The 25,786-nt window shown below is 44.8% G+C and overlaps 1 protein-coding gene across 5 annotated transcripts in view; it reads left to right on the top strand.

Annotated features, from left to right (window-relative positions):
- PLEKHM3 (pleckstrin homology domain containing M3) overlaps positions 1-25,786 on the top strand; it is a 172,726-nt gene that overhangs the window by 91,610 nt on the left and 55,330 nt on the right. For all 5 annotated transcript variants that reach the window (XM_014836418.3, XM_014836419.3, XM_044768299.2 and 2 more), the window contains exon 6: positions 8,540-8,603. In XM_014836418.3, the coding sequence (XP_014691904.1) occupies positions 8,540-8,603 (64 nt within the window). The remainder of the gene's footprint in view (positions 1-8,539; positions 8,604-25,786) is intronic.

The following is a 25,786-nucleotide window of genomic DNA, read 5'->3' as shown; positions in this document are numbered from 1 at the left end:
TCTGAATGTACATGACTTTTTTCCTTTTTAATTTTCATCCTTCCTCACCATTCTCATTAGAATGGAAGCCTAGGTTACCTTGTTGGTGTGTTGGGCAGTTCTAGAGATGATAAAGTAGAAAACATTGGCACTAGAAGTGATGGTGCTGGTTGGTTTTCCTGATGCATTAGCAGATTTCTTCATTGTTCATTGGTGTCAGAGAACTTGACAGTGCTGCCTGCCAGCAACATGTTTCCCTGAAGGGAGTGAGATATGGAGTTGACTCTCCTTATCGCATTTGTCCTTTGGCTCTCGTGTCAGGACCGACCAGGCAAACCTGCACTGGCATGCGCAGGGCTACCCTCAAGATTGGCCTGTCAGAGAAATGCTGTTGCACCTGGTGATGAGTAGGCCTGTGGTGCGGCAAGGTCGGTCACCAGAGCACAGAACACCCTAAACATGGCAGCCCCAGTGAGAAGATGAAAGGCAGCACCCTCAGCAGCGAAGACCCTGCACATCAAAAGGTTGCTAAGGCAGACAGCTGCCAGATGTTTGTAGCTTTCTGGAGGGACCACGGGAGGAATTAGTAATTACCTTTCATATAAGATTTTAGTAGAAACTTGAAGCATTTTAATTAAGAAAATACAGGGTATGTTTGGGGGTGTGTGTGTAAACATGTGTATTTGAAAGAGCTTCCAGCTGGGTCCCCGTCCACTTCCTCTAGGCCTTTCCAGAGGCGAGTTCTCGCTGCTGTTGTATCTGTAGCTTCTGCTTCTGTACTAGCTTCCTCATTGTAGCATATAAATATCCCCAGGTCTCTCCCATCTTTAAGAAAGGAATCTTTTCTTAGTCCTACATCCTTCTTTAGTTATGGCCCAATTTCTCTCCTTTCCTTTAAAAGTAGCTTCTTAAAAGAGTAATCCACAGTCCTTCAGCTCTCTGCATTCTGGCTTCCTCTTCTTCCCCTGAAACCCTTCTGTCCGAGGTCACTAATGAATTTCCATTGGCAGAACCCCGCAGGCACTCTTCAGGCATAGTGAGTCTTCTTAGTATGATTTGACCTTTCCAGTGCCTTTGATATTGTTGACCCTCTTTTTCCTTCTCAGAATTCTCTCCTTCCTTGACGTCTCTAATGCTGGCTCTTCTGCCTTTTCTCTTCCCTATCAAACTGCTCCTTCTCAGTCTTTTTCCTGCAGCCACTTGTTAAATAGCACTGTTTGCCAGGTCCTTGTCCCTACTATGTGCTGTCCTGGGCTATCACTCCTTCTCACGGCTTCACCTAACACCCATAGGCTGGGGATAGACAAATATCCCACCTGGACATTTTACAGACAGTTGCAACCCTCTGCCCCAACAACTGAGCTAACCTTTCTCCCCGAAGACAACTCGTCTTCCTCGTTCCCTGTGTCAGTAAATGGAACTGCCCTTTACCTGCTGGATCTAGCTGGAAAAGTGAATAATCCCAAGCTCCTTCCTGTTAGTCATGATGACCTTGTGGATTCTGCTGCAGAAATCTATCTCGTGGTTGGCCATTCTCTCTAACCCCAGGCAACCATTTAAATTCTGTTCAGGCCCCCATCATTTCTCACCTTGTTTACCAAAAAATTATCCATCCCTCAGTCTCTTCCCCATCCCCTTCTGCTGTCAATGATTTTTAAAGTCACAAATCAAACCTCGTCATTCTCCTGCTTGAGGCAATCCTATGGCACCCCATCTCTTCTGGGGTAGCTCTTAGCAAGGCATTCAAGACCCCTTGTGTCTGGCTGCATCCTGTCTTTCTAAGCTCACACTCTGCAGTTTCCCCTCCCCGACATGTACACAGGACAGCTCCTTCAGTACAGAAAGCCAGGTCCCTGTGAGCAGTGTCCTTGCTCTGATCTCTGTGCTCTTGCCGGTGCTGCTCCCTTGACCTGCAACTCCCGTCCTTCCACTTGGTCAAATTAATTCTGACTCATCAGCTCTCTCAGGCCCCTCCTGACCGGGTGCTCTGCCAGCTCCCCACCATTACCTATGTGTCTGTAGATCTCAGCACTCCACTCTGTGAACTGCAGCTGTTTGCCTACTTGTCTGCGTATTCTCTGATGTTAAAAAAACTCTTTTCTCCAAATCTCCAGGGCCTAGCACAATGCCTGTCACATGTTATGTATCCAGCATCTACTTATTTCAATGAAATGTGTGCTGTTTCAGGTTCTTGACCATAGTGACTAGTTGCAGAGGTTATAAGGCTGGACTTCATTTGCATTAAATTCATGGGAGATATGGTGATCACAAGTTGTTCTTTCTGACAAAAAATGCAAATAATCATCCATTCTTTATTGATTATGTTAATAGTGAAATTAATCCTGACATGACTCTCTTAAAGAGACACCAAGCTTTGCCTCCCAGATGTGAAGGGCTCCCCCAGCAATCCTGAAGCGGCTGCAAATGCATCTCTGCATCCCCTGCGGAGCCCTGTCCTCTCCCTGTCAGATCTGCTGAAGGCAGCACAATGCGACCTGAGCAAGCTCTCCACAGCCCCTGCTGCTACTCAGAGCTTTAGGAGAACTGGCCCCTGGGAGTCCCTGCTTGTTCCCCCGTTTCCTAAAGAGCTGTCAGAGGGCCAGCTTGTGGCACCTAAGCCTCGGCAGCGAAAAGCCCTTGGTGTCCCCAGATGGGAAGCCACTGTGGCCCATGCTTCTCTGGGCTTGATTCAATGCCATTTTCTGCCCTGAGCTGCCCTCGAAGACAGAGGCAGTGGGAAAGAGGAACAGACCGACTGCGGGAGAAAGCCTCTAGTGTCGGGCCCTGCCCTTCAAGCAGAAGAGCTTACCCTACCTCTGAATACCTGCACAGTCTTTCTTCTTTCATTTACATTAAAGAGCATCACTATAAAGGACACATTTTAATTCCTCTCAGGAAATTTATTCTCATATTTGACTTCCGTGCTTTCATGCTACAATTTCCATCCTCCAGGGAGAAGAAAAGCTGATTAGTATTATCTGTCTTAAAAGTCTTTATGTTTTACGGCAACCACTAAATCTCCTGGACACAACATCTTCTGCAGACACAATAGCTCAGTTCCTTTATCTTTTCTGCATAATTGCATTTTCCAGTTCTTCGTGTCTGTTATGACTGACCTCATGTAGATTATAGTGTTAGACACTGGAGAGTGATAGAGAGGAGACAGCAGATAAGGTGCTGCTGGAGGGGCCAGAATCTCTTCAAAAGGGAGAGAGAAAATAAACATGTGAAACATATTTACTCAGAGAGAAACACAAAGTAAATGCCTAGCTAACTTGAGCTGTACAGACTGTGTTGAAGGAGTATTAGAGGTGACTGTGGGCCAAAGTTGGTTTTTGTGAGAAGAATAATAAACAGTGTTTGGAAGAAATAAAGACCCAGCCTGGTAAGGAAAAGCCCAGAAATAAACCCATGCGTAGAGGGTCAATTAAGTTAGGACAAAGGAGCCAAGAATATACAATGGGGAAAGGACAGTCTCTTCAATAAATGGTGTAAGGAAAACTGGCCCATTATCTTACACCATACACACAAATTAACTTAAAGTGGAATAAAGACTTTAATCTAAGACCTGAAATCATAAAACTCCTAGAAGAAAACCTAGGTGGTAAGCTTCTTGGTATCAGTCTTGATGATAATTTTTTTGAATATGACACCAAAAGCAAAGGCAACAAAAGCAAAAATAAACAAGTGGGACTACATCAAACTAAAAAGCTCCTGTGCAGCAAAGAAGACCGTCAACAAAATGAAAAGACAATATACCGAACAGGAGAAAATATTTACAAATTATGTATCTAATAAGAGGTTAATATCCAAAATATACAAAGAAATTCATACAACTCAATAGCAAAAAAACAAACAATTCAAGTAAAAAATGGGCAGAAGATCTGAATAGACATTTTTCCAAAGAAGATATACAGATGGCCAACAGGTACATGAAAAGATGCTCTACATCATTAATCATCAGGGAAATGCAATCAAAACCACAATGAGATGCTACCTCATACCTGTTAGAATGACTGTCATCAGAAGGACGCGAGAAGTGCTGGCGAGGATATGGAGAAAAGGGAACCCTTGTGTACTGTTGGTGGGAATGTAAATTGTGCAGTCACTATGGAAAACATTACGGAGGTTCCTCAAAAAATTAAACTCAGAACTACCATATGATCCAGCAATTCCATTTCTGGGTATTTATTTGAAGGGAATGAAAACACTAACTTGAAAAGATATATGTACCTCCATGTTCATTGCATCTTTATTCACAATAGCCAGAATATGGAAACAACCTAAGTGTCCATCGATGGATGAATGGGTCAAGGAGATGTGCTATGCATATATATATATATATCTGTGTATATGCATATGCACACACACACACAATGGAATATTATTCACACAATGGAATAAAAAAGAATGAAATCTTGCTATTGCGACAACGTCGATAGACCTTGAGGGTGTTATGCTAAATGACGTAAGTCAGACTAAGAAAGATAACGTTTGTTGTCACCTATATGTGGAATCTTAAAAAACAAAAACAAAAAACACCCAGCTCATAGATACAGAGAACAGATTGGTGGTTGCCAGAGGCAGGAGGTAGGGGATAGGTGAAATGGATGAAGGGGGTCAAAAGGTACAAACTTCTAGTAGTAAAATAAATAAGTCCTGGGGATGTAATGTACAGCATGGTGACTATAGTTAATGATACTATATTGCATATTTGAAAGTTGCTAAGAGAGTAGATCCTAAAAGTTCTCATCTCAAGAAAAAGAAATTTTTTAAAACTAAGGTGACAGATGTTAACTAGACTTGTGGTGATAATTTCACAATATATACAATTATTGAATCACTATTTGTACACCTGAAACTAATGTGTCAATTTTATCTCAATAAAGTTTTAAAAAACTGGATATTCTCTTTTCTCATCAACTGTGTACATTGGCATATCCATCTCCAACGTTTAGCACAACACCTGGCATATTTTCAGCACTCACTAAGTGTTGACGGGATAACTGACTGTAGTACTCTAGTAAGGAAATTAGCAGTATGATTTGGTTTGTACATTTATGAATAATTCTTATATCCTGTATACCCTCAGTCATAGAATTTTTAGGATTTTAGAGCAGAAAAAAATTGAAGTAGCAAAATATTATAGATATGCTACCCTGCATTTGTCCCTGCTGTGGTTCATTTCAGTTACCGTCCTTCTTACCCTCCAGCTGACCTACATTTGTACAAACCAATGGAAGAGGAGGAAGCCAATCTTCAAATGATTTTCCAGCCTACTTACTTGGTTTACTCTGTCTCCATTTCTCAGCCCTACTGCCACATTGCTTTCCTTTTACTTTATTTCTGAGATTTCATTATTAAGCAATCATCTTTGAAAAAGATTATTCCTCCCATTCAACCACAGTCCAATATCCTCTATCCCTGTATAAGATTCTCGTCCATTGTTACCCTTGTAGCCCCACTGAGGGACTGTGTCTTAGGTTCTCTTTTCTGCACATATGTTTGGGTCTTAAGTCTTCTTGCAAGTGCTTAAACATATATGTGTGTGTGTGTATATATATATATAAATGCAATGTTATATTCTGGATTGCATCCTTGAACAGAAAAAGAACATTAGTGAAACAATTGGTGAAGTATGAAGAAAGTCTATAATTTACTTAATAGTTCATTTCTTATTTTTGATCAACATACCATGGTTGTGTAAGATGCTAACTTCAGGGGAAACTGGGTGAAGGGTATAAGGTAGAAACATTTCACAAATAGGGGAAATGTTAGAAACTCAAGTAAATGTGAGCATCCTGGTTATTTTCAAAACAGAATTTTTCAAGCATGAGAAAAATTGCAGAATACCAAAGCGTGCTTTAGATAACTCTAGACAGCGTAAGGTAAACAAGGTCAGAAGAAACAGCCTCTGCCCCTGCTAGCCCCCTTCATATTCAGTTTCCTGCTAGGTCCATCCCATCCTTTCTCGCAGCTTCTGGTGTCACCTCTGTGCTGACGTATGAAGTGCCCCCATCTAGTCCACATCTTTCAGGCCCACATTCCCAAGGGCCATCCTTGCTGTCCCCCGAACAAGCACTTTATATTCTGCACATGTAACTCTCAATTCTTTATGACCTGCCCTGTCTTGGCCAGGAACATCGCCATCCTGTCACCTAAGCTAGATACTTCAGAGTCACCTTTGATTCTTTTCTCCATTTTACCCATTCTAAACATTGTCACTTCTTCCAAAGGTCTCTTGTATCTACCCCTTTCACTGTCCCCTGGAATAGATCTTCAAATACCTTGTCAAGACTATCCCTGCCTGCAGTCTCTCCACCCTCCCTACCGCCTTCAGAAAGTGGGCATGGCAAAGTGCACCAGTGTCACTTTCCTGCTTAAAAAAGCATCGGTGGCTCTGGACTGCCACTGGCCTAAACGGTAATAGCCATCTGCCTGCAAGAGACATGCATTATATAGCCAGCTTGGATGGTCAACTCAAACCCACCTCCCTTCTTTCTCTACCCCCACCTCCAAGAAAGTGGAAGGAGCACAGGCCTTTGGAGTCAGAAAGTCTGGCCTTGAATCCCAGATTTATGACCCTGGACAAATTAGTCTTTGCCTCTGTGTGTCATTTTACTCTTATATAAAATGGAGGTTCTACTTACTATGCAGGGCTGATGTGAGAATTAAATGATATATGTCAAGGGTCAAACCCAAAGTGGGCTCCTTTTGTTGTTATTGGTACTTAACACTTTGGGAGCCATAAGGAATAGGTGTCTTGATCATGTGTGTCGCTGAAAATGGAAGTTAGTTATATCTCAAAGTCCCTCCTGGGACTGTGGTCTACCTTCCACAACAGGGAGCCTCTCGACAGCGAGCTTAACCTCTCATGGAGGAATCGAGCCTCTTCACTGTCCCCTACCCAGGGCACTCAGACTGTGCTCTGCCTCCAGCCACAGGTGCAGCCTGCACCACCAGAGTTGAAGGGAACCCAGCCTCAGGAACCATATTGCAGTTCTCAGAGTAGGAAGGCCTTAGTCTGTTCTCATCTGTGGATGAAACAGGTGCTTTCTGCAGAATTCTTCAGTGCCTATCATGCTTCTCAGGAAAGCCCCAATCCAGAAGATGCCTGCCCTGTCCCTCATGGGGAAGGGCTTTGTATAATCCATTTGGTGCCCTTCCTTCAGTGGCCAGCACATAGTTGTGCTTCATCACTATTGGGTGGATAGCAGGATGAATGATTTAGTCTCTAGGACCTGTCAAGCAAGGTATACTTAACTGAAAGACTGAATAATGAGTTTCCCAGTGAGCTAGATATTAGGCCAGTGGTTCTAAACCTTGACTGCACTAATCACCAGGAGAGTTTTTGTTTTGTTCAACACTAGTTTCTGGTTATGCTTTTGCCCTGTTGTTTTCTAAAAATTCCCCAAGTGATTCTCATAAACAGCCAGGGTTGGGATCCACAGTGTTAGACCATTCCAAAAATATGTATCCCGTGCATAAGTCTTATTTTCAGTTATCATGTTGTATTGTAGTTATCAGTTCAGATATCTTTCCCTCACTAGACTCCTTGAACTTAGGTACTGGGACGATCTTATTCATAGTTGCCTTCCTGGCACCTGGCACAGTGTTTGGCACATAGTAGATAGTCATTAATGTTAGTTGGCTAAATTGGTGGTTTCTTTCATTTAGAACACAAGAAAACTGCATAGTACCACGTAAGAAAAAGAGAAAATGCTAGCACCATGAGTTTCGTTTTGTTTTTTGGGGTGTGTGTGTGTGTGTGTGTGTGTGTGTGTGTGTGTGTGTGTGTGTATTCTAACCATCTACCCTTTGGTACCTATCTGCTTATCCATAATCTATGGTTTTTTCCCATTCACTCACTTTCATTTATCCAGATGCTATGAAACTGACAGCAGCCAAAAGTATTGGACTTTGTCAGGGAGTCCCAATTTGAAATATTTTGTCCCATTATTTTCATTTGTACCTGGGTTCTAAAACTTATCACTGTCCATGTAAGAGGATAGTTCATTGATGTCATATTCAGCACTACTATCCCATTAACAATGGCCATAGGAGCTTCCTGACAGAAGACACATGGGTTGCCACTTCAGTTGATTTTCTCAACTCCAAAACCTATTAATTTAGACACAGAATAATAGAGCTGGAGAGATAGAGACATCGAGTTCAGTCATCCTCATTCACCAATGAAGAAGCTGAAGCTGGACGGGTTTTGTGACTTGCCTGAGATGACACAGCTTGTTAGGGATGTAGCTCCTACAAGAACCTGGTGTTCTGGCTTTTGGGCCTAGACTGCCACACAGGACTCGTAGCACCTCCAATTGCATTAGAATCAAAGATAAAACTCTTACTTCCATCTTAGTATCTGTGCTAGGAAGAAAAAGATCTGAAACAAAGTATTATTGCAGGTATCTCAGAGGGTGTGGGGAGGAGGACTTCAAGAGGAAAGGGGAAAGAGAGAGGAAAGGATCTTGAATGGGACGTTGAAACTTGGCAGAAAAAGTGTGTGTTGTGGTAGCACCAAGTTCATTTGTGTTTCTGTCCTCATTTTCAGAATTTTTCCCAGAGAGTACCTCCTTCAGCAGATCCACCTGTACTCCCTCTCCGACCTGCAGCAGGTGAGCGCTCAGGGGGCCGTTTCAGTCTGTTCTCTCCTCGGGGAAGTGTTTTTGTTGACTGTGGCCTTGGTACTGAATTCTGTCATCATTTGGGTAGTTTTCTTCTCAAGCCCTGATAATCAGTTTCTATTCAGAATGGAAAAAATCTTAGTATAAAAAATATATTCCAGGACAATAACAAATATTGGCAAGGATATAGAGAAATTGGAGCCCTCATATGCCTCTAGTGGGAATGTAAAGTGGGGCAGCCACTTTAGAAAACAGTTTGGCAGTCCTTGAAAAAGTTAAACATAGAGTTACCATATGACCCAGCAACTCCACTCCTAAATATGTACCCAAAAGAAATGAAAACATATGTCCACCTGAAAACTTGCACACGCATGTTCAGAGCAGCTTTATTCATCATAGCCAAAAAGTGGAAAAGACCCAAATGTCCGTCAGCTAACGAATGGATACAGACAATGTTCGATATCCACACAGTGGAATATCTTTTGGCTATAAAGAAAAGTGAAGTACTGGTACATGCTACAACGTAGATAAACCTGGGAAACATTATGCTAGGTGAAAGAAGCCTGTCACAGAAGAATGTATATATTTTATGAATCCATTTAAATGAAATGTCCAAAATAGGCAAATCCATAGAGACAGAAAGTCAATGAGTGGCTGCCGTGGCCTGAGGAGAGAGGGGATAGGGGAGTGACTGCTCATGGTTGGGGTTTCCTGTGGGCTCATGGAAATGTGCTGGATTTGATAGTGTGGATGGTTGCACAATTTTGTGAATATACTGAAAACCACCAAATTGTATACTTGTAAAGATTGAATCTTATGATATGTGAATTATATCTCAATAAAAAATTATACAAGGAAAACAGATATAAAAGGCAATGAATATATTAAACTCTTTGACTTGTGCTCCAGCCAAACAGTTGGATGACTTTAAAGTTTAATAAAACACAACAGAGCATATGAGTCAAAATCATCTTTTTAAACTTTTGTTAGAGTGTGTCCTTCTAATGATCGACCAGCTTAGCAGCCAGGAAGAAAACCGACATTTTGTCTGTTCAACCCAACGTTCTGAATATGTTAAGCGTTGGTTAATCATCTAAATGAACAATTCATTCCCTAAGAAGCCTTTAGACACTAAATGAAAGCATTACTTTCCTCTCCATATAGCTATTGATTTTTTCAAGAGTCAATTAAAAAAAATAATTGTGACAACTTTGAGAACATCTCAAACTGCTGCGATTCTGTTCCTTCATTTGTTTTCTTCTCTGGCTGTTCTGCCCAGAAGCAATGAGGTCAGCTTAGAAACTGTGCAGATCCTCTAGTCATTTTTCAGGACTTTAAATTACCTTCAAGGTTGTTTTGGTGTTTTTCTTAACATAAGTCTTTTGTGTTCTGTTTGTCTCCGCAGAGGTAGGAAAGTTATTTTAAATGTTAGGAGTCATTTTAGAGCACTTAGTTGGAGAGGTCCAAGAGAATACCAGGATTTACTTTCTGTTTGTGCATCAAGTGTAACTGTTTGCGCATGTCAGCTCCCCACTCCCACCATCCTGCCTGCGCTGCAGTACACAATCAGGCAGCAGCGGTCTGCTGGCCAGAGTGGAAAGGGGTGTATTTTTAATTACGATTGTCTGGTGGTGGTCAAGGGGAAGGATTGGTTAAAATACCCAGAATACATTTATCTATTTTCTAGGACTCTACTGATCATAGTATCTGAGGACCCAACTCTGTCATTTAAGAAGTATGTTGAAAGGCACCAACATATTCTTGTAAAGGTGGTTTAAAATAGAATGGGTGGGCTCCAAAGTGAGTACTCTTTGAGGAAGTCTTTCAAAAACAAGTTTTGATACTAGATGAAGAGAAGGAATCAGTAATTCCATATTCATTTTAGAGTGTCAGAGGAGCCTATCTATTTGACATAATAAAGCCTTCTTTTTGAAGCTTTCCTGTACCCTGCTGCCTTTTCCCCCCCTTATAATAATCAAACCATACCTGCCAAGCAGCTTCCTTAAATCAGGGGCAGCCATATTCTTGGTGGGCCAGACCATTAGCCCCTGGATCCCCATAAGCAGCTAATCAGTTTTCAGCCTCAGTAGTAAAGTTATAGAGGCAATCAGCAGCTTATCAGACTCCCTGTGGGTGGGGGCGGCTAGAGGTCCTGCATCCATTTACTCAACAGCTCGCTCTAACCTGGTTCTTTGTGCCTAGCTTTAAAATCCTCAAACTTACCATATTTAGAGGAAGTTTAATTCAATTAATTTTCCTGCCTGGTTGGTTGAATTGGATTTAGCTTTTGATCTGTCTTCATATAGACTTTCAGTGCTGAAGGGCACCTCCACCCCATCTTCCCTTGATTTCTAGACAGGCGTGTTTTCTGGATCTGAACCGTTCTTGCAAGTATGTAAGGGAAGGGAACACAAGCAGAAAAAAAATATGCTGTTGCTATGTCACAGAGCATGTCACTGGTTGCATGTCACCCAACCTGACCAAGCCAGCCACAGCCCAGGCTGCCCTGTACCGCTTTGGCCTGTGTGGCTTCATTGCCATCCTGCTTCATGCCAGCTCTGGGAGTTTTAGTGCAAGTTGTTTTCCCTCATATCATTTCCCTCTTCACTCCTGACACAAAAGTCTATGAAAGCAGATCTTTCTATCATATAAAATAACTATAGAAAAATGAATTTCCGTTTATGAACTTTGCAGGAGAGAAGAAGATAAACTAAAGCAGGTAACTGAAGGGTTACAGTTTTCGATAATGGTTATTTAAATATCCTTCCTTAAGGTATAGACTCCTTTCTACAAATTTCTCTTAGGTGAACTTGACTTTTCCTGTTAGCTTTTATTTAAAAAAAATACAACACAGACATCTTCCTCTCCAAAAAGAAAAAAAAGGTAAGAATTTAATAAACATTGTAAAGGGGGATTTATAATTTAAGTATATATAATCTTAAAATAATATACTACACGAAATGCTAAGAATACCTAAAATAAAGATGCTGAAAGAATTCTGGTACCTAAACATTTGCAACCTTCTTACCTCTGTCTCTGGTTTCATTTTTGTAAGTGACAATCTGTAAAGTTTTAGCAGATGGACTCAATTCAGCAGTTTGGCTTAGATTTCAAGCTGCCTGAATGCTTCTGATGTCACATTCAAGACAGTTTTTCCCTCTTCTTATTATTTAAATTTACTAGTCTCTTTGCTCGCAGTCTCCCCTACTATCGTACACTTGGACTGAGGAAATGAAGAGCATGGACTGACACTACTTTGCAAAGGAAACTCCCGTTAGTTGTTCTAGGAGCCGTAGTCACCTGCCCACTGGCCAAGGGGTGCCACTTATTGGCAAAATGTGTACGGTGGTGCTGAGTCCCTAGTCGTCTGTTTATTTCACCAGTGATGAAGGTGCTCACTGGGTTTTACTAGCACATCATAAAGGAAGTGGTTGAACAACACATGGTCATTACCCAACTGTAATCAGCTGGCAGCACTGTAACATGTAACAGAGCCACATTCTCCTCCTGGACTAGAAACAGGCCACAGATGGGGCTCAAGGTCAGGGCAGAGGCTCTCCAAAGCCCAGGAGCTCAGAGGTGTACCGGCTTGAGTTATTCACTTCTTAAGTTTGGAATTTCAGATGAATTTCTGTTCAGCACAGTAAATATTGTTAAAAAAACGTATTAAATCCATGTTCTTTGAAGGTAAATCCAAGAGAAAATAAAATCTTATAAACAGAAACTTTCTTGCAGGAGGTGAGAATGCATAGTGGTTTTTTTGGTTTATTTTTGGTTTTTATTGAGGAGGATTCACCCTGAGCTAACATCTGTGTCAATCCTCCTCTTTTTGCTTGAGGAAGATTGGCCCTGAGCCATCATCTTTGCCAATCCTCTATTTTGTATGTGGGTCACTGCCACAGCGTGGCCACAGATGAGTGATGCAGGTCCGCGCCTGGGAACCAAACCTGGGCTGCCAAAACAGAGTGCACCAAACAACTACTAGGCCACAAGGCTGCCCCGATAGTGGTTTTTTTGAACTGACAGAGTGGCTCCTTGTAAAGGATTTGTCTGGCAGTAACTAAGCATATGTGAATGAATGGGCAAGTGTTGGTGTGTGGTTAATGGGAAAACTGAGGCACTGCCTTGTCAGAGCTTTCTTCTGGTTTGATACTTCGAGAAGGGGAAGTAGAATAGAATTTTCAGTCTGTGCGGCATTATCACAATCCATGGGAAATCTTTAAGACAGGCATACAAGAACCAGCTTCGCTCTGCTGAGGCAGTGGAGGAGTGCGGTAATGGTGTCATAGCGTTCTGCAGAGCTTTTTCCTTCCCTGTTAGGTATGTGACAGACTGGCTCCTCACTCACATCCCTTAGCTGTTTTAATGCTGATAAGAAAGCGCCACATTTTCCCCGTGGAATACATCGGTGTATGTAAGTTCATGTTCAAGAGATCGTGGTTGCTCTTAAGGAGCAAATCAGAACCCTGCTTTAATGTCATTCCTTGGACTGTGTAAGTGATAGAGTTCTCCTGGAGTTCTTTCTGCTTGCTGAAAGGAAAGGTGAGATTTAACTTCTAAATTTTGGCTACCTGTGTTCTTGTGACAGAAACCTAAGATGTGTATTAATGACTAACTCTTCTGGTGTTACTTACCTTTGGGTTGTATGTAAGTTAAACATTGAATGATTCTGTTTGTATGTGATTCATGAGAAGGGACACGGGAGGATCCCCTGGGTGAGGCAGTCGGTTAGGGTAGCCCCTCCCCTCCCGACACCTCACCCCCAACACACACACCCTCCTGTGGGACAATCTGAGGAGCTGATTTCCCCATTGTTCACCTTTCCCGGGCCCTAACTTTCCAAACTAGACCCGACCTTCAGGTTAAGGCAATTTAGATTCTAGTTAATATGAAATACACTACCTGAGAAGAATACACCATCATTTTGGCACATCCATTCATCTTATTAATAAGGTGAAAGTACAGCATGATATTTGAGGCAAGAGAGATTTCAGCAAGTAAGTTTTAATGATGAAAGAAAGATAGAAAAGTCTGGAATTTAGAGTACTAACTAAAGAGAAATGAAGTGGGAAAGATGCCAGAGAGGAGGCCCTCAGGAGTGTGAAGAGGAGTGAGTCAGGAGCACGCCACCTTTCTGGAGTCCCCTAGAATAGTCTGAACTGTTTTATGCTAAAGCAGTAAGCACATGTACTAAGCAACGGGCTTGTGCTCTCAATGAATCGATGGATGGATGGATGGATACACACACACATGCTATCCTGGGCTCACTAGTTCTCTCTCCCCAAAAGAAGAGCAAATTAACTGTTTCTAGCCTCAAAACAAAATATTAGAAATGCTGATCTGTAAAATAACAATACACAGAATTCTAAAACCAAATAAAAATCTCTGCTTTTTATATGTCAGAATAATGGTGAGTTGTTAAAAGTTGCAAACTTTCTGAACACCAAACACTCCTGAACAGCTAGCTGACTTTCCAGTTAACTCTTTCACCAGCTCCCCACACCATTAGCTTAGGAATTGTCATCTCTGTGACCTAAAGTGTGTCAGAGTTGGCCTCTGAAGACATTATGCAAGTGATGTTCCTACCTTGAAGGTTTTCTGGTTAGTGAGGACAGTCACCAAAAGGTGATGTTAAAGGCATTTTGAGGTCTCTTTTTAAAAACATACTTTGCCAAATTCTTCTCCAAGGAAGTAGTATGAGTTATTTTGCCTGACCCTGCCCCACCAAGTAGACACAGAATCGGGGACTGTCAGTCTCTGTGGGCACTGTTCGCAGAGTCCGTGGACAAAGGCCGAGCCCAAGTGGGCACCCAGTGCAGCTGCCCTGTCATCCAAGAAGTAGCTGGTGATGACCTTCATTCAAAGGCTCAGCCCACAGGAACACAGTGCGTCAGTCCCCACAACCCAGTCCCTGGTCCCCCAGCCTCAGGAGCCCGAGGAACTTGTATTCATAGCTTCTCAGCACGCCTGAGCCCCACACCATTGTCCACCCCGTGTTCGCGGGCAGGATAACTAATGAGGAGCATTCAGATTTAACAAGCAGAAAAACAAAGCGTGACAGCCTGCCTGTGTTGTTCTGTGGCGAGCGCCTGCGTCTGCTGTAGCCGTCACTACCTCAGTCCCCTGGGGGCAGTCTGGGGTGAGACGGGAACAGGCCTCCATGAAACATCACTACATCTGCTAGCTGCTTGAGCCAGGCTTGTTCCAGACAGGTGATGAGTTAGGAAAGAGGACCACAGGTTGTTGGGGGGAGAATCATGCCTTTTGAATAAGCGAGATTTTTTTGTTGTTTTTTTAAAATTTTTATTGAGATTATGATAGTTTACAACCTTGTGAAATTTCAGTTGTACATTATTATTTGTCAGTCATATTGTAGGTGCACCACTTCACCCTTTGTGCCCACCCCCCACCCCTCTTTCCCCGGTAACCACTAATCTGTTCTCTTTGTCTACATGTTTAACTTCCACATATGAGTGGAGTCATACAGAGATTGTCTTTCTCTATCTGGCTCAATAAACAAGTTTTTAAGGAGTGGACGTGTGTTCTGCTGTTCAGGGGTGAAGGGAAGGGGTTGAATGCTATTCTTTGAAGGATTGGCAGGTTGGCTGCAGAGCAAGTGGAAAGTCGCTCTTTCTCTGGACAGCAGGTGTATTTTGAGTAGGCACAGAACAGTTCCTTGTTTGTGTTCAGTCTCCCAGTGTTTCAGCTCTTGCCGGGTGAGGGGAGAAGGGACAACCGCTGCTAAGTGCCAAGGCTGGAGCTGTCTCTTGACCCCTCCCAAGAGGCCTCCGCCTTTGGAGTCCTGGTGATCATGACTACTAGTTTCTGCTGTTTTGGCAATGGGACCAATTAGCTGAGTGAGTAAAGTGGGTGATTAACAAGGTGGTGGTACAGATTGTTTTTTATACCAGCTGGTTAATCTTTGCCCAGAGAAAACTTTGTCCATCTGCAGACCCAGGCACCACACCCAGCTACACCCACACACCTGGTCCCACAGACGCAGTGGAGGACTGGGGAGGCGGGCAGGGCTGTGGTGGAGAATGTGGCTCGCTAAGGGCAAAGTTTGCTGTTCTTGGCAATCTGGCTCAGAAGACGACTGTGTTGTAAGTGTTGGATAGAGAGCCTCGTCTTCCACGTGAGAAAGAGCTGGCTGAGATGAGGATTCCAGAAGCCAGCCCTGAGCCCCTCAGGTACAAATAACATGGTGGTAGTTGAGAATGCAGCCACAGAACTGGAGGGTAAACCAGGGGAGTGAGAACCAGCTGAAGCTGCCCTTCTTAGGGCCTTGCCTCAGTCAGATAGCATTACAGCTGCCACGTTCTATTCATTTGAAGTAAATCACTAGGTCAGGCCCACATTTAAGGAGAGGAGAATTGGACTCCACCTTCTGAAAGGAGGCATTTCGAAGACTGTGTGAACATATTTCAAAACCATCATACCTGTTATAACAGCATCTCGTATTTGTATATTGTTTTACTGTTTAAAAAGCATTATTCCCAAAACAACTTTGTGAAATAGGTGGGTCTGCCTCCTTTTTTTTTTTTTTTTTTTGGTGAGGAAGAGTGGCCCTGAGCTAACATCCATGCCAATCCTCTATTTTGTATGTGGGATGCCACCACAGCATGGCTTGATGAGCGATGTGTAGGTCCACACCCAGCATCCAAACCCACAAGCCCCAGGCTGCTGAAGCAGAGTGCACGAATTTAACCACTACACCCCCAGGCCAGCCCCTTCCTTTTTTTATATACACTTTATAGGGAAGAAAACTGAGACTTAGAAGAGTTATCTGACTTGCCAAAGCTACACAGCTTCTATTAGGTGACTGAACCAAGACTGAAGCTGAGGTGTTCTGCCTCCTTGTCCAGCATTCTCTCTGCTGTGCTGTGCGAGCTGTGTGCATAAAAACAAGCAGCCTCCTGGGTTTATGGCACAGAGATATAAAGGGGAGAACACATTTTCAAAAAGCTTAAGGAAGGAGGAATATGAAGTCAGTTATTATTCTTGTAGTTACTTCCTGTAAACAGCCTGAAGGCCTAAGGAAGCAAAAGCTCCCTGTCATATATGACTCACAGGGCACAGCCTTGGGCCCCAGAAAGGCGTTTGGATACTTTTTCCTCACAGTTCTCTTGCCCCGGTCAAACTTCCCTTATGCTGCCAACAGCCAGCATGAGAGGGGACTCCAAGAGTCCTTCTGGTTCTTTCTTTCTATTTGATTCAATTCAACGATATGTGTTGAATGCCTTCTGTGTGCCAGGCACTGTGCAAGGAACAGAGGAAGCCGAGGTGAATGAGTCATAGTCCCTTCCATCGCTGAGCTCACAATCTAAGGAGAGAGGCAGACAAGCATTTTTTAAGTCAGTGGAGTGGGACACAGGGTACTCGTGTCTAACCCAGTGTGGCAGATTATATTTTGCAAAGATGGCCATGACAGTATCTCCCATGCCACTTGCTCTTCTTGTGCTGTGACTTTGACATTCCTCCCACACAGAGGGGGGTCTCTGTTCCCTTTCCCTGAATTTGGGTGGGCCTGTGACCATGGAAATGACGCTATGTGACGTCCGAGGCTAGGTCACAAAAGGGGATGCAGCTTCAACCTAGTGCTCTTTGGATGCTCACTCTTGGGAAACAGCTGCCGTTTTGTAAGGAAGCCCAGATTAGCCCATGCAGAGAGGCCACATGGAGTCATTCCAGCTGGCAGCCCCACTGTGTCCTGGCTGACAGCCGTCATTGCCACCAGCCGTGTCACTAAAGGTACCTCCACATGAGTCCCACCCACTCCTAGCCTTCAAGTCTCCTCAGCAGAGGCTGCCGATGAGGCTGTAGGCATCACAGAGCAGAGACAAGCCGTCTCTACTGTGTCCTGCCTGAACTCCTGACCTATAGAATCTCAGCATAACAAAACAACTGTCTTACACCACTAGGTTTTGGTATAATTTGTTCTCCATCAATAGTAACCATAAAACTCAGTAACTTTGCTGTCTGGGAAGGCGTCCTAGAAGCTGTGATTCTAAATTGAGATGTGAAGGTCTAAAGACCCAAGCCAGGCGGAGGGAATGGGAAGAGGACTTCCAGGCCCTGGTAGCCTCACACCCCACAAGGACCTAATCCCTGGGGTTTGTCATGGAGGCAAGCAGGAGAAAATTTCATTACTGACTATGACATTTCCGAAGCACATTCTGTCTGCATGCTTCAGGATTATTTTGATAGATTGTCTCAACAAAATATTCGTGGAATGAGTATGATGGTATCACCACACTTTCCCCAGAAATGAACGAGTCTGTGAGGTGCCTGGAGCTGCAAAGAGTGTAGTTTATAACCTTCCCATCCCACCTGTGCACTGAAACAGGAGCCCGGTTCTCTGTCCCCAACACTGGCTAGGGGTTCGCTCCCTGTTCTCTTCCTCATTCAGCAGATGCTTCCTGAGCACACACCTGTGCCCAGAGCCACGCTGGCGCTGCACCTGAGAGGCCTTGTTTTCTCGGAAAAGGACAAGTGGGTCTTGCTGATTGCCATCTAACTCCTGCGCTCGGCCTGTGTGCCAAGAACTTGTAGTCAAGGCTGTCGTGATGCTGCCCAGCCCAGTGGTGTCCGGGCCAACCATGTGCCACAGGTGCAGCTGGTCTTCAGGGGACAGAGGCTCACCGGAGGCCCTCTGGGCAGGTGTGGAGGGCTGAGGAGGCTTCCAGCACGTTTGCAAAGGCCATGCACTTGATGCTCCAGCAAGGGAACCGGGAAGCGTGGCACCCCCACATGACAGCATGTCTGAGCTGGAACCGCTGGCTGCCTGCGGTGTGGCCTGCACGTCCACCTGCATTTGGAACTTGCTGCTTTTCGACAGTATCTCCCCCATCTTTCCGAGAAGAAATCAGAAGGGCCCACTGGGCAGCTCTTCATAGTGTTGTTTATTTTTACTTTAATTTCTGGCTAAATCCTATTAAACCATCAACACATTTGCTCCTGAACTTTTAAACAAGATAACAAGATTCAAAACCTTTTGTGACAGCAGGGAAGATCTTTGTAGCACAACAAATAAAAAGTATAGTGAGCAGCTCCAGTTGCTCAGAAAGCTGCTGCAGCATTCGTAAGCCTGCACTTCTGGGGCTGTTGAACCGGCTTCTGTCACTCAGAAATTCACTCGCTTGCTGGAGCTGCCCTTTCATTTATGTGTCCGTCTGAGAAGAAAGTGACGAACCTCCATCACAAAGAGGCACTTGCTGTGCCGGGGCTGTGATGGGACAGGAGGCACAGTGCCTGTCATCCCAGAGTGCAGTCTCTCCCGGCTCTGTCCTGTACGCCAGGCACATCAGGAGGACAGCCAGCCCACTCCAGTCCACGTTTTAAAGGAGGGAAATATGGCTTTAGGAGAGGGTTATGTTAACTGATTTCTGCAGAGGCCAGGCAAGCGGCATCGTGACTGGAGCAGGCCCAAGGCAAGTCCTCAGGTCGTGATGAAAAACCAGAGAGAGCGTCCCCCTCCAAAGGAATGGCTGTTACTCAGTAGCCTGAGAATTGTCATCTCTTCCCGTTTTTCAAGAGAAGCCGGAAATCCGTATTTTTATGTGAAATTTCTCAATATTTAAACACTCTGCAGGCCAAACAAAACACAGCCACTGGTTTTGACCTCTGCTTTATAACAGAGAATGCCTGCTTTTGTTCCACCAAACTAATGAATGCTCAATTACGAGAAGGAATTTGGAGGTTAGTGTTAGATTGTGCTTCTCAAAAGCCTGCAGACCCCATCCCAAACCCTTGAGGTACTAATTGACAGACTTGCACAGGCTGACAGCTGGGCTCGAAAGTGGACACACACAAGGAAACAGGCAAGCTATTCCAGGTCACTTTGCAAGGTCAGGGAAGCAATGCAAACATTAGGAAGGCCCAAGACAAAGGTCAGGTGGCAGCAGAAAGCCCTCCATTTCCTTGAGCTGTTGGTTAATAAATCATATTCAGAAAGGTTCCAGACTCCCTCTCTCTGGCACTGCTTTGTGAGGTGGAAAATTAAGTAGAAATCAAAATGAAGATGGCTGTCAGGAGCTTTTAGGAGACTAGCAGACCAGTGTGAGGCCAACATGGACACAGTTTCTGCCTGGAGCAAAGTTCTGCAGAGGGAGCCGGGCATCGCAGAGGGCCTGGAAGATGACTTGTTCACATAGGAGCCTTAAAGCCCGCTGCCCACGTCCAAAAGCCAGCTCACTCCCGACTCACCAGGTGACCCTGGGCAAGTCAGTTCTCTTCCTACCTCGAAGAGCATTTCCTCTCTGGAGTGGGGATAACAGTAGCACCTCCCCGAGAAGGTTTTGTGAGGCTTAGGTGGTTACTGTGTGTGAGTTGGGATGGGGTCTGCAGGCTTTTGAGAAGCACAATCTAACACTAACCTCCAAATTCCTTCTCGTAATTGAGCATTCATTAGTTTGGTGGAACAAAAGCAGGCATGTGGGGTGCAGGAGGCCTGAGCTTCCCGAGTAGTGGAGGACTGGTTCCAGTGCTGCTGTGAGACGTGCCTCTGGCGTAAACGGCTCCCTGTCACTTTCTGCAGCATCACCAGACACTGCATCTGTGGACACGAGATTGCAGCCCTCTCCACTGAAGTCAAGTTTGCGACACTGCAGTCTCGCCCTCAGATTCTGCAAGCGTGTCTGGGCCCCGGGATCCTGCTGCCGCAGTAGCTGCACAGTCACCATGCAGAACAGCACCCTGGTGGGGAAAGCAGAAGAACCCTTGGTGGGCTTCCTTCTGCCTCCTAGACCAGACCTCCCCAATGGCCCCACAGGGGAATTGCGCCTGGAGAGCCCCCACCACTTGCCTTCCTGGCACTGAGATCCGGCAGGGCCGTGCTAGGGCTAGTCAGGCACTGCCCTCCAGCCTCGCTGCCTTCCTCAGACCTTGCTGAGAGGCCTTCAGAGCTGGGACCAGGAGGCAGGTTTTGGCTTCCCAAAAGAGGTGGGCACCTCCAGCACCTGTCTCTGAAGAATGCATGTCAGTTTGGTGGGTTGTAGACAGATATCTTTTCAATTTTAACAAAAAGCGTTCTTTCTGTAAATTTTGTAGAATCATAGAATATATATTTTTTGTGCTTAAAAAAATATATTGAGTCCACATTATTTCTGCAGCTAAAGAAGGGAGGAGCTGACCAGACTGAAATGGTGGCAGAAACAGAGGGCTCCTGTCCCTTCCCACCTGCAGGGCAGTTGTGGTAGCTTGTAAAGCACAGTAGAACTCACAGAGCCTCTTCCCGGCAGGAGGCGGAGGCCCTGCTGCGACTCTGATTGGCTTTCTAGCTTCCTTAACACTGAGCTGGAGGGAGGCTGGGCTCAGGGCCTTTACTCTTGGAATTAACTGATTGTGTTTAAATTCCATGCATCTCCCTGAATGCACATGTTCCGTAAGTCTTAGGAGTGGAAACAGCTGACCTCTGAAAATATCCCCACCCTGTCACTTCTCGTGGCTTTATAAAAAGCCAAGGGTTTTTTAAATGGATTTTTAACTTAACCCGCATAGGAATTATTCTCAGCCCTGTAAACCTGTGTGTTGAGGATACATGGTATCTTTAAGCGACAGCTTCATACAATACAACCAACTTTCGACCCCTTTTTTCTCCGGCTTTGGCTTTGTACTTTGTTCCCAAGAGCAAAATCGCAGGTATATTTGGATGGAAACCTCCTCCATCAGTTTACCTCTTGGGTCCTAAATTTCCTCATTTGTGAAGTGAAAAGTTTGAATTAAGCAATTTTTACAGCCCTTTTCTGCTCTAGGCCCCTGCGTCCACAATTTTGTCATCCTTTAGAAACAATTAAATTGTAGAAGCTGCACGTCTACATCCTGGGGCTTCCTAGCCAGTTTTCATAGAGCAGCCAGGCTCTGGGCATAGCAAGGAAGCTGGGACGAGAGCCAGATCTCAGCTCCTTCACTTCTAAGTGACAGATGGCAAGATTTCCGTTTGTCAAAGGTCAACTGATGTTTTGACTTTTTGTCATTAAAAGGCAATTTTAAGCATTTTCAGGAGTATGATCTGAAGGACAGCTTACAAAAAGAAGTCAAATATACTGATTTTATATATCCCTTAAAGACAGATAAGTTGTCTTAATGCCTTACTGGCGGTGGCAGTTAGAGGAATGCCCAGCACACAGAAGTTGGTCAGTAAGAGTGGGCAGAAGGTGCAGTGCCTCCCACTGGCCTTGTGCTGAGGCGGGCAGCATCGATCCACTCACCTGGGAACTATAGCTGGAGTTTGTGTCGGGGCTAAGGGCAGAGCCCATTGCAGCTCAGGCACATAAGGGGTAACGAAAGGATGAGGCGTCCTGGGGAAGGTTCAGGCCTGAAGAAAAAGATCAGGACAGGGTGATGTGAATGCATTCCTGGCTGGAGTAGAGGTCAGGGGTGCTGGCAGAAAGCAGTCCAGGCAACTGCAGGTGAAAAAACTGGTGATCTGAGTTTCACCTTTTTTTCCTTTCTCTGCCTACTGTCTGCTGGGGCAAGAACTGTTCCTCCGACAGGCAGCAGAGGAGCTGGAGGGGCCAGGCCTGCTCGTGCACTCGCCTTTCACGGTACCTTGCAGGGGGAGAGCAACATTCAGAAAACCACAGCCCAGGGTGGTAACAACAGTTCATCCTTTACCAAGGCACATGATATCTCCGGCACTTAAAATCTTTGTCTGTAAAATGAGAAAGTTGTACTAAATAATTAGATTAATAATAGCTACTTTTTATTATATGCTCAAAAAATGTTACTTTTATTATTGAGTGCTTACTTTGGGCCAGACCCTGTTCTCAATCTACATGCATTATCTCACTTGACCCTCACAACAGCCCTCTGAGGTTGGTACTGTTATTATCCACCTCTGACAAATGAGGTGAACTTGCCCAAGTCATCTGGGTATCGTGGAGGAGCACTCCTCTTTAGCACACACCCTTTTGTCTTTTCAGTTTTGTGTGGAATGGTTCAGACTTAGGAAACATAAACAGTGGCAAATATGACCAGCTGCCTGAGTGCCCCTGCATCAGGAGGCTTCCCTTTTCCAGCACATACATCTGAACCGCCACACAGTGCTATTTCCTTCCAGCACCAATATTCTCTGTTCCTAGAGACCCACCTGGCAGCAGGGCCCACCCACCACTGCCACTGCAGAAGCTCCAGCAAGCCCTGCACTGGGTGGAGGAGGGAATCACAGGACGAGGAGGGAGGTGTGGAACTGAGGAAATGCACCCACCACCAGCCCGGAGTGCCAGCACCACGCATGGCAAAAATCCCAGCACCCCGGAGACTGGCTGGACATGCTGTGATCGTGATGCAGGCACTGCTTCCTGCCCACAGTCCCCCAAACAGGCCATAGCCCTTACAATTTTTAACCACTGCCGTGGTGGTCAAAACATTTCCATTCTGTTTAACCCAATGACCTGTTGTCATCAAAACAGCAAAATTCTAGAACTAAAGGACTGGATAACCCAGAGAATATATTAATTTATAGTCCAAAAGGGAAAGCAGGCTAATTACGTGTGGATTTATGATACTATGGATTTGTTTTTGTTTTGTTTTTAAAAAGTTGGGACTTAGCATATTCTATATTCATGGCTGTGGCTGGCCTGCGTCAGTGTGTGTTCATGCGTTCATACCTAGTCTGATTCCAGAAGGGACTATTGTGGTGGAGCCCCCATCACTCTCTCTCCTGTGTATGTGTGTGTGTGTGTGTGTGTGCGCATACCTCCCCCATAACTCTCTCTTCTGTGTGAGTGTGTGTGTTTATAGCTCCCCATCACTCTCCTGTGTGTGTATATGCATAGCTCCCCTGTCACTCTCCCTCTCTCCTGTGTGTGTGTTCATAAGTGTGACTGCTTTTGCTTCCCATCCCTTTCCATTGGTTTGAATCATTGGCATATACACTTCTCAAGATGATTCTTTGCTGCTTGGGACCCTGCATGCCTGGTTCTGCTAACATCCCGCCCACAGACTGTGGTTAGAAAACCCACTCTTTTGGAATTGCCTTCAGCCTGAAGGTTCCCTTCAGCTACTGGAAGGTTAGAGAGCAAAAATCTCTGATGCAGCTGACATTTTAGGTGTGTATATAATTTTCCAAATTGTTGGCTACTCAGCTCTTGGTCAGTGGTCACAAAAGGAATTAGCCACCCTCCCCTTCTCCCCTAAAGCCTGAAGAAGGAAGGGTGTGGCCTGGCTTTGGCACAGTGTCAAATGCAGCAAAGTGGTACACTTTGGCCACAAGGACTGTGGGGTGGTGGAAGGGGCCAAAATAGCTGTGGCATAAGTTGGCCAAGATATTAAGCAGATCTGAGTTTAATTTAAGAGAGAGATAACAACGCTTTTTTGTGTTCCAACTGGCGGCTGCTTCCTCTGCCTCCACGGGACCAGGATTTCAGCCAGGAGTTAGCTCACAAGGGCATACGGGCCCTTTCACAGTGAGACGTGTAACGGTCTTTGCACAGGCTGTCATACTGGCTGGGCAAAATGGAGTGAGAATGAAAAGGCACATGGGGATCGGGGGAGCTGAAAGTGGATCAGGAGGCTTGCATTCCTCCTGCGAGTTTGCTGCAGCCACGTTGCCCAAGCCCAGAATCGAGGGGCAGGCAGTCTGTCTCCTTGGGATCAGGAAGGATGTGGAACTCAGCGACTGTGAGGTCTTGGCCCCTGCTGTGTCTTCTGGTTTGTTTTGTTAGCAGGAGCAAGTTACTCTAGTTTCTTGCTTCTGGGGTTTTCTTCTGCACACTTAGAAGCTATGAGTCTCCACTTCACTGATGGCACTGGGGTGGATGGAATGGGATAATGAAAGGGGTGGAGTGAGAAGTTGATTCAGCTGCTTAGAATGAGGGAGGCAAAGCAACTTCAGACCTCGGAGCTAGCTTCTGACTCCATTGAGAGTGGGGAGGGAAGAGGCGCTACAAGGATTGAAGTTCTCCAGGTCTGGGAGAGAAGCTAAGCTTTCTGAGGAACTAACAGGGCCAGCTGTGCTGGTTAGGAAAACCAGCTTAGTGTCTGAATGACTATTTTGTTACCCATGAAATGGTTAACAATGGAGGAGAAGCTATAGTATTTAGAAAAGTAATCAATGAAGTGTAACCGATCAAAAGTGATCATAAGATATACATAAAAATGGTTAAAATGGTAAATGTTATATTAGGTATATTCACCACAATGGAAAAAAGATGACTCTCTTCTTAAATGATCCTGAGCACCTCAGGAAAGTTCCGGCCCTCCTTGACTTATAGACTATGTTTTACAACCTTTTAAGTATTCGTTAAGTGCTAGATACCACGCACTGTGATGCAGTGAATTAAAAATAAGTGTAGACAAGACATGCTCTAGGTGGACAGTGTGCTGAGAATGTCCTCTGAACCGGAGGAGAGATCCATTTAGGAGAACATGGCCAGCCCCTCACACCCAGGACCTAGAGGGGTCCCCCCAGTGGTGTGTCCTCAGTTCCTAGGCTGAGAGCAGGGAGGGTGCGATTTTATGATTCTTGCCATGACTATGTTATGCGTTCTCCCAAAAATGTCACTTGAGTTACTTAGTTCTTAGGCCTGCTCACAGGAGCCTTTTAAAATAGTCCATAAGTAAAAGATTCAACCTTGAATGTAAGTCAGTTTATCTTATCCATCCTGGCCCCGACTAAGAATAGTGCCTGGACAAGAGGAGGTGCCCTATAAATATGGGGTGAGTGAATAAATCAGGTCTAGGAGGGGAACATAGGGTGAGAAGGACTCAAGTGGGGTTTCCCATTAATTCAAGTTCTGTTACTGCGCAAATGAGCGTTTGTGAGTAGAAGACCTCACTGACATTTATCTTTTGTTTTTCTTTAGGGCTGTTTGGTCCTGAGTTCAAACAACTGACCTTCCAATAACCCTTTAAATAACCATGGTCTGTTGGTTAGCTACGGCATGCCCTCTGGAAGGCAGTTAACATAATGGTTGAGGGCGTAGAGTCTGGAACCAGACAGCCTGGGTTTGCATCTTAGCTGCACCCCTTAGCAGCTATGTGACCTTGAGCAAGTGCCTCAGTTTCCTTATCTGTCAAATGGGGGTAATTAAAATACCTATCTCACAAGATTGTGAGATTGACTTACAAATATGTGAAGTGCCTAGAAGAGTGCGTGGCATGTGGTGGACGCTCTGCATGCTGTTGACAGTCCCTCCGTGTAACACTGACAAGGTCCATTGACTTAGGACACC

The sequence above is a fragment of the Equus asinus genome, chromosome 4 (assembly GCF_041296235.1).
Source record: "Equus asinus isolate D_3611 breed Donkey chromosome 4, EquAss-T2T_v2, whole genome shotgun sequence".
Classification (NCBI taxonomy): Eukaryota; Metazoa; Chordata; class Mammalia; order Perissodactyla; family Equidae; genus Equus; species Equus asinus.
This window is presented reverse-complemented; position numbering and strand designations above follow the sequence as displayed.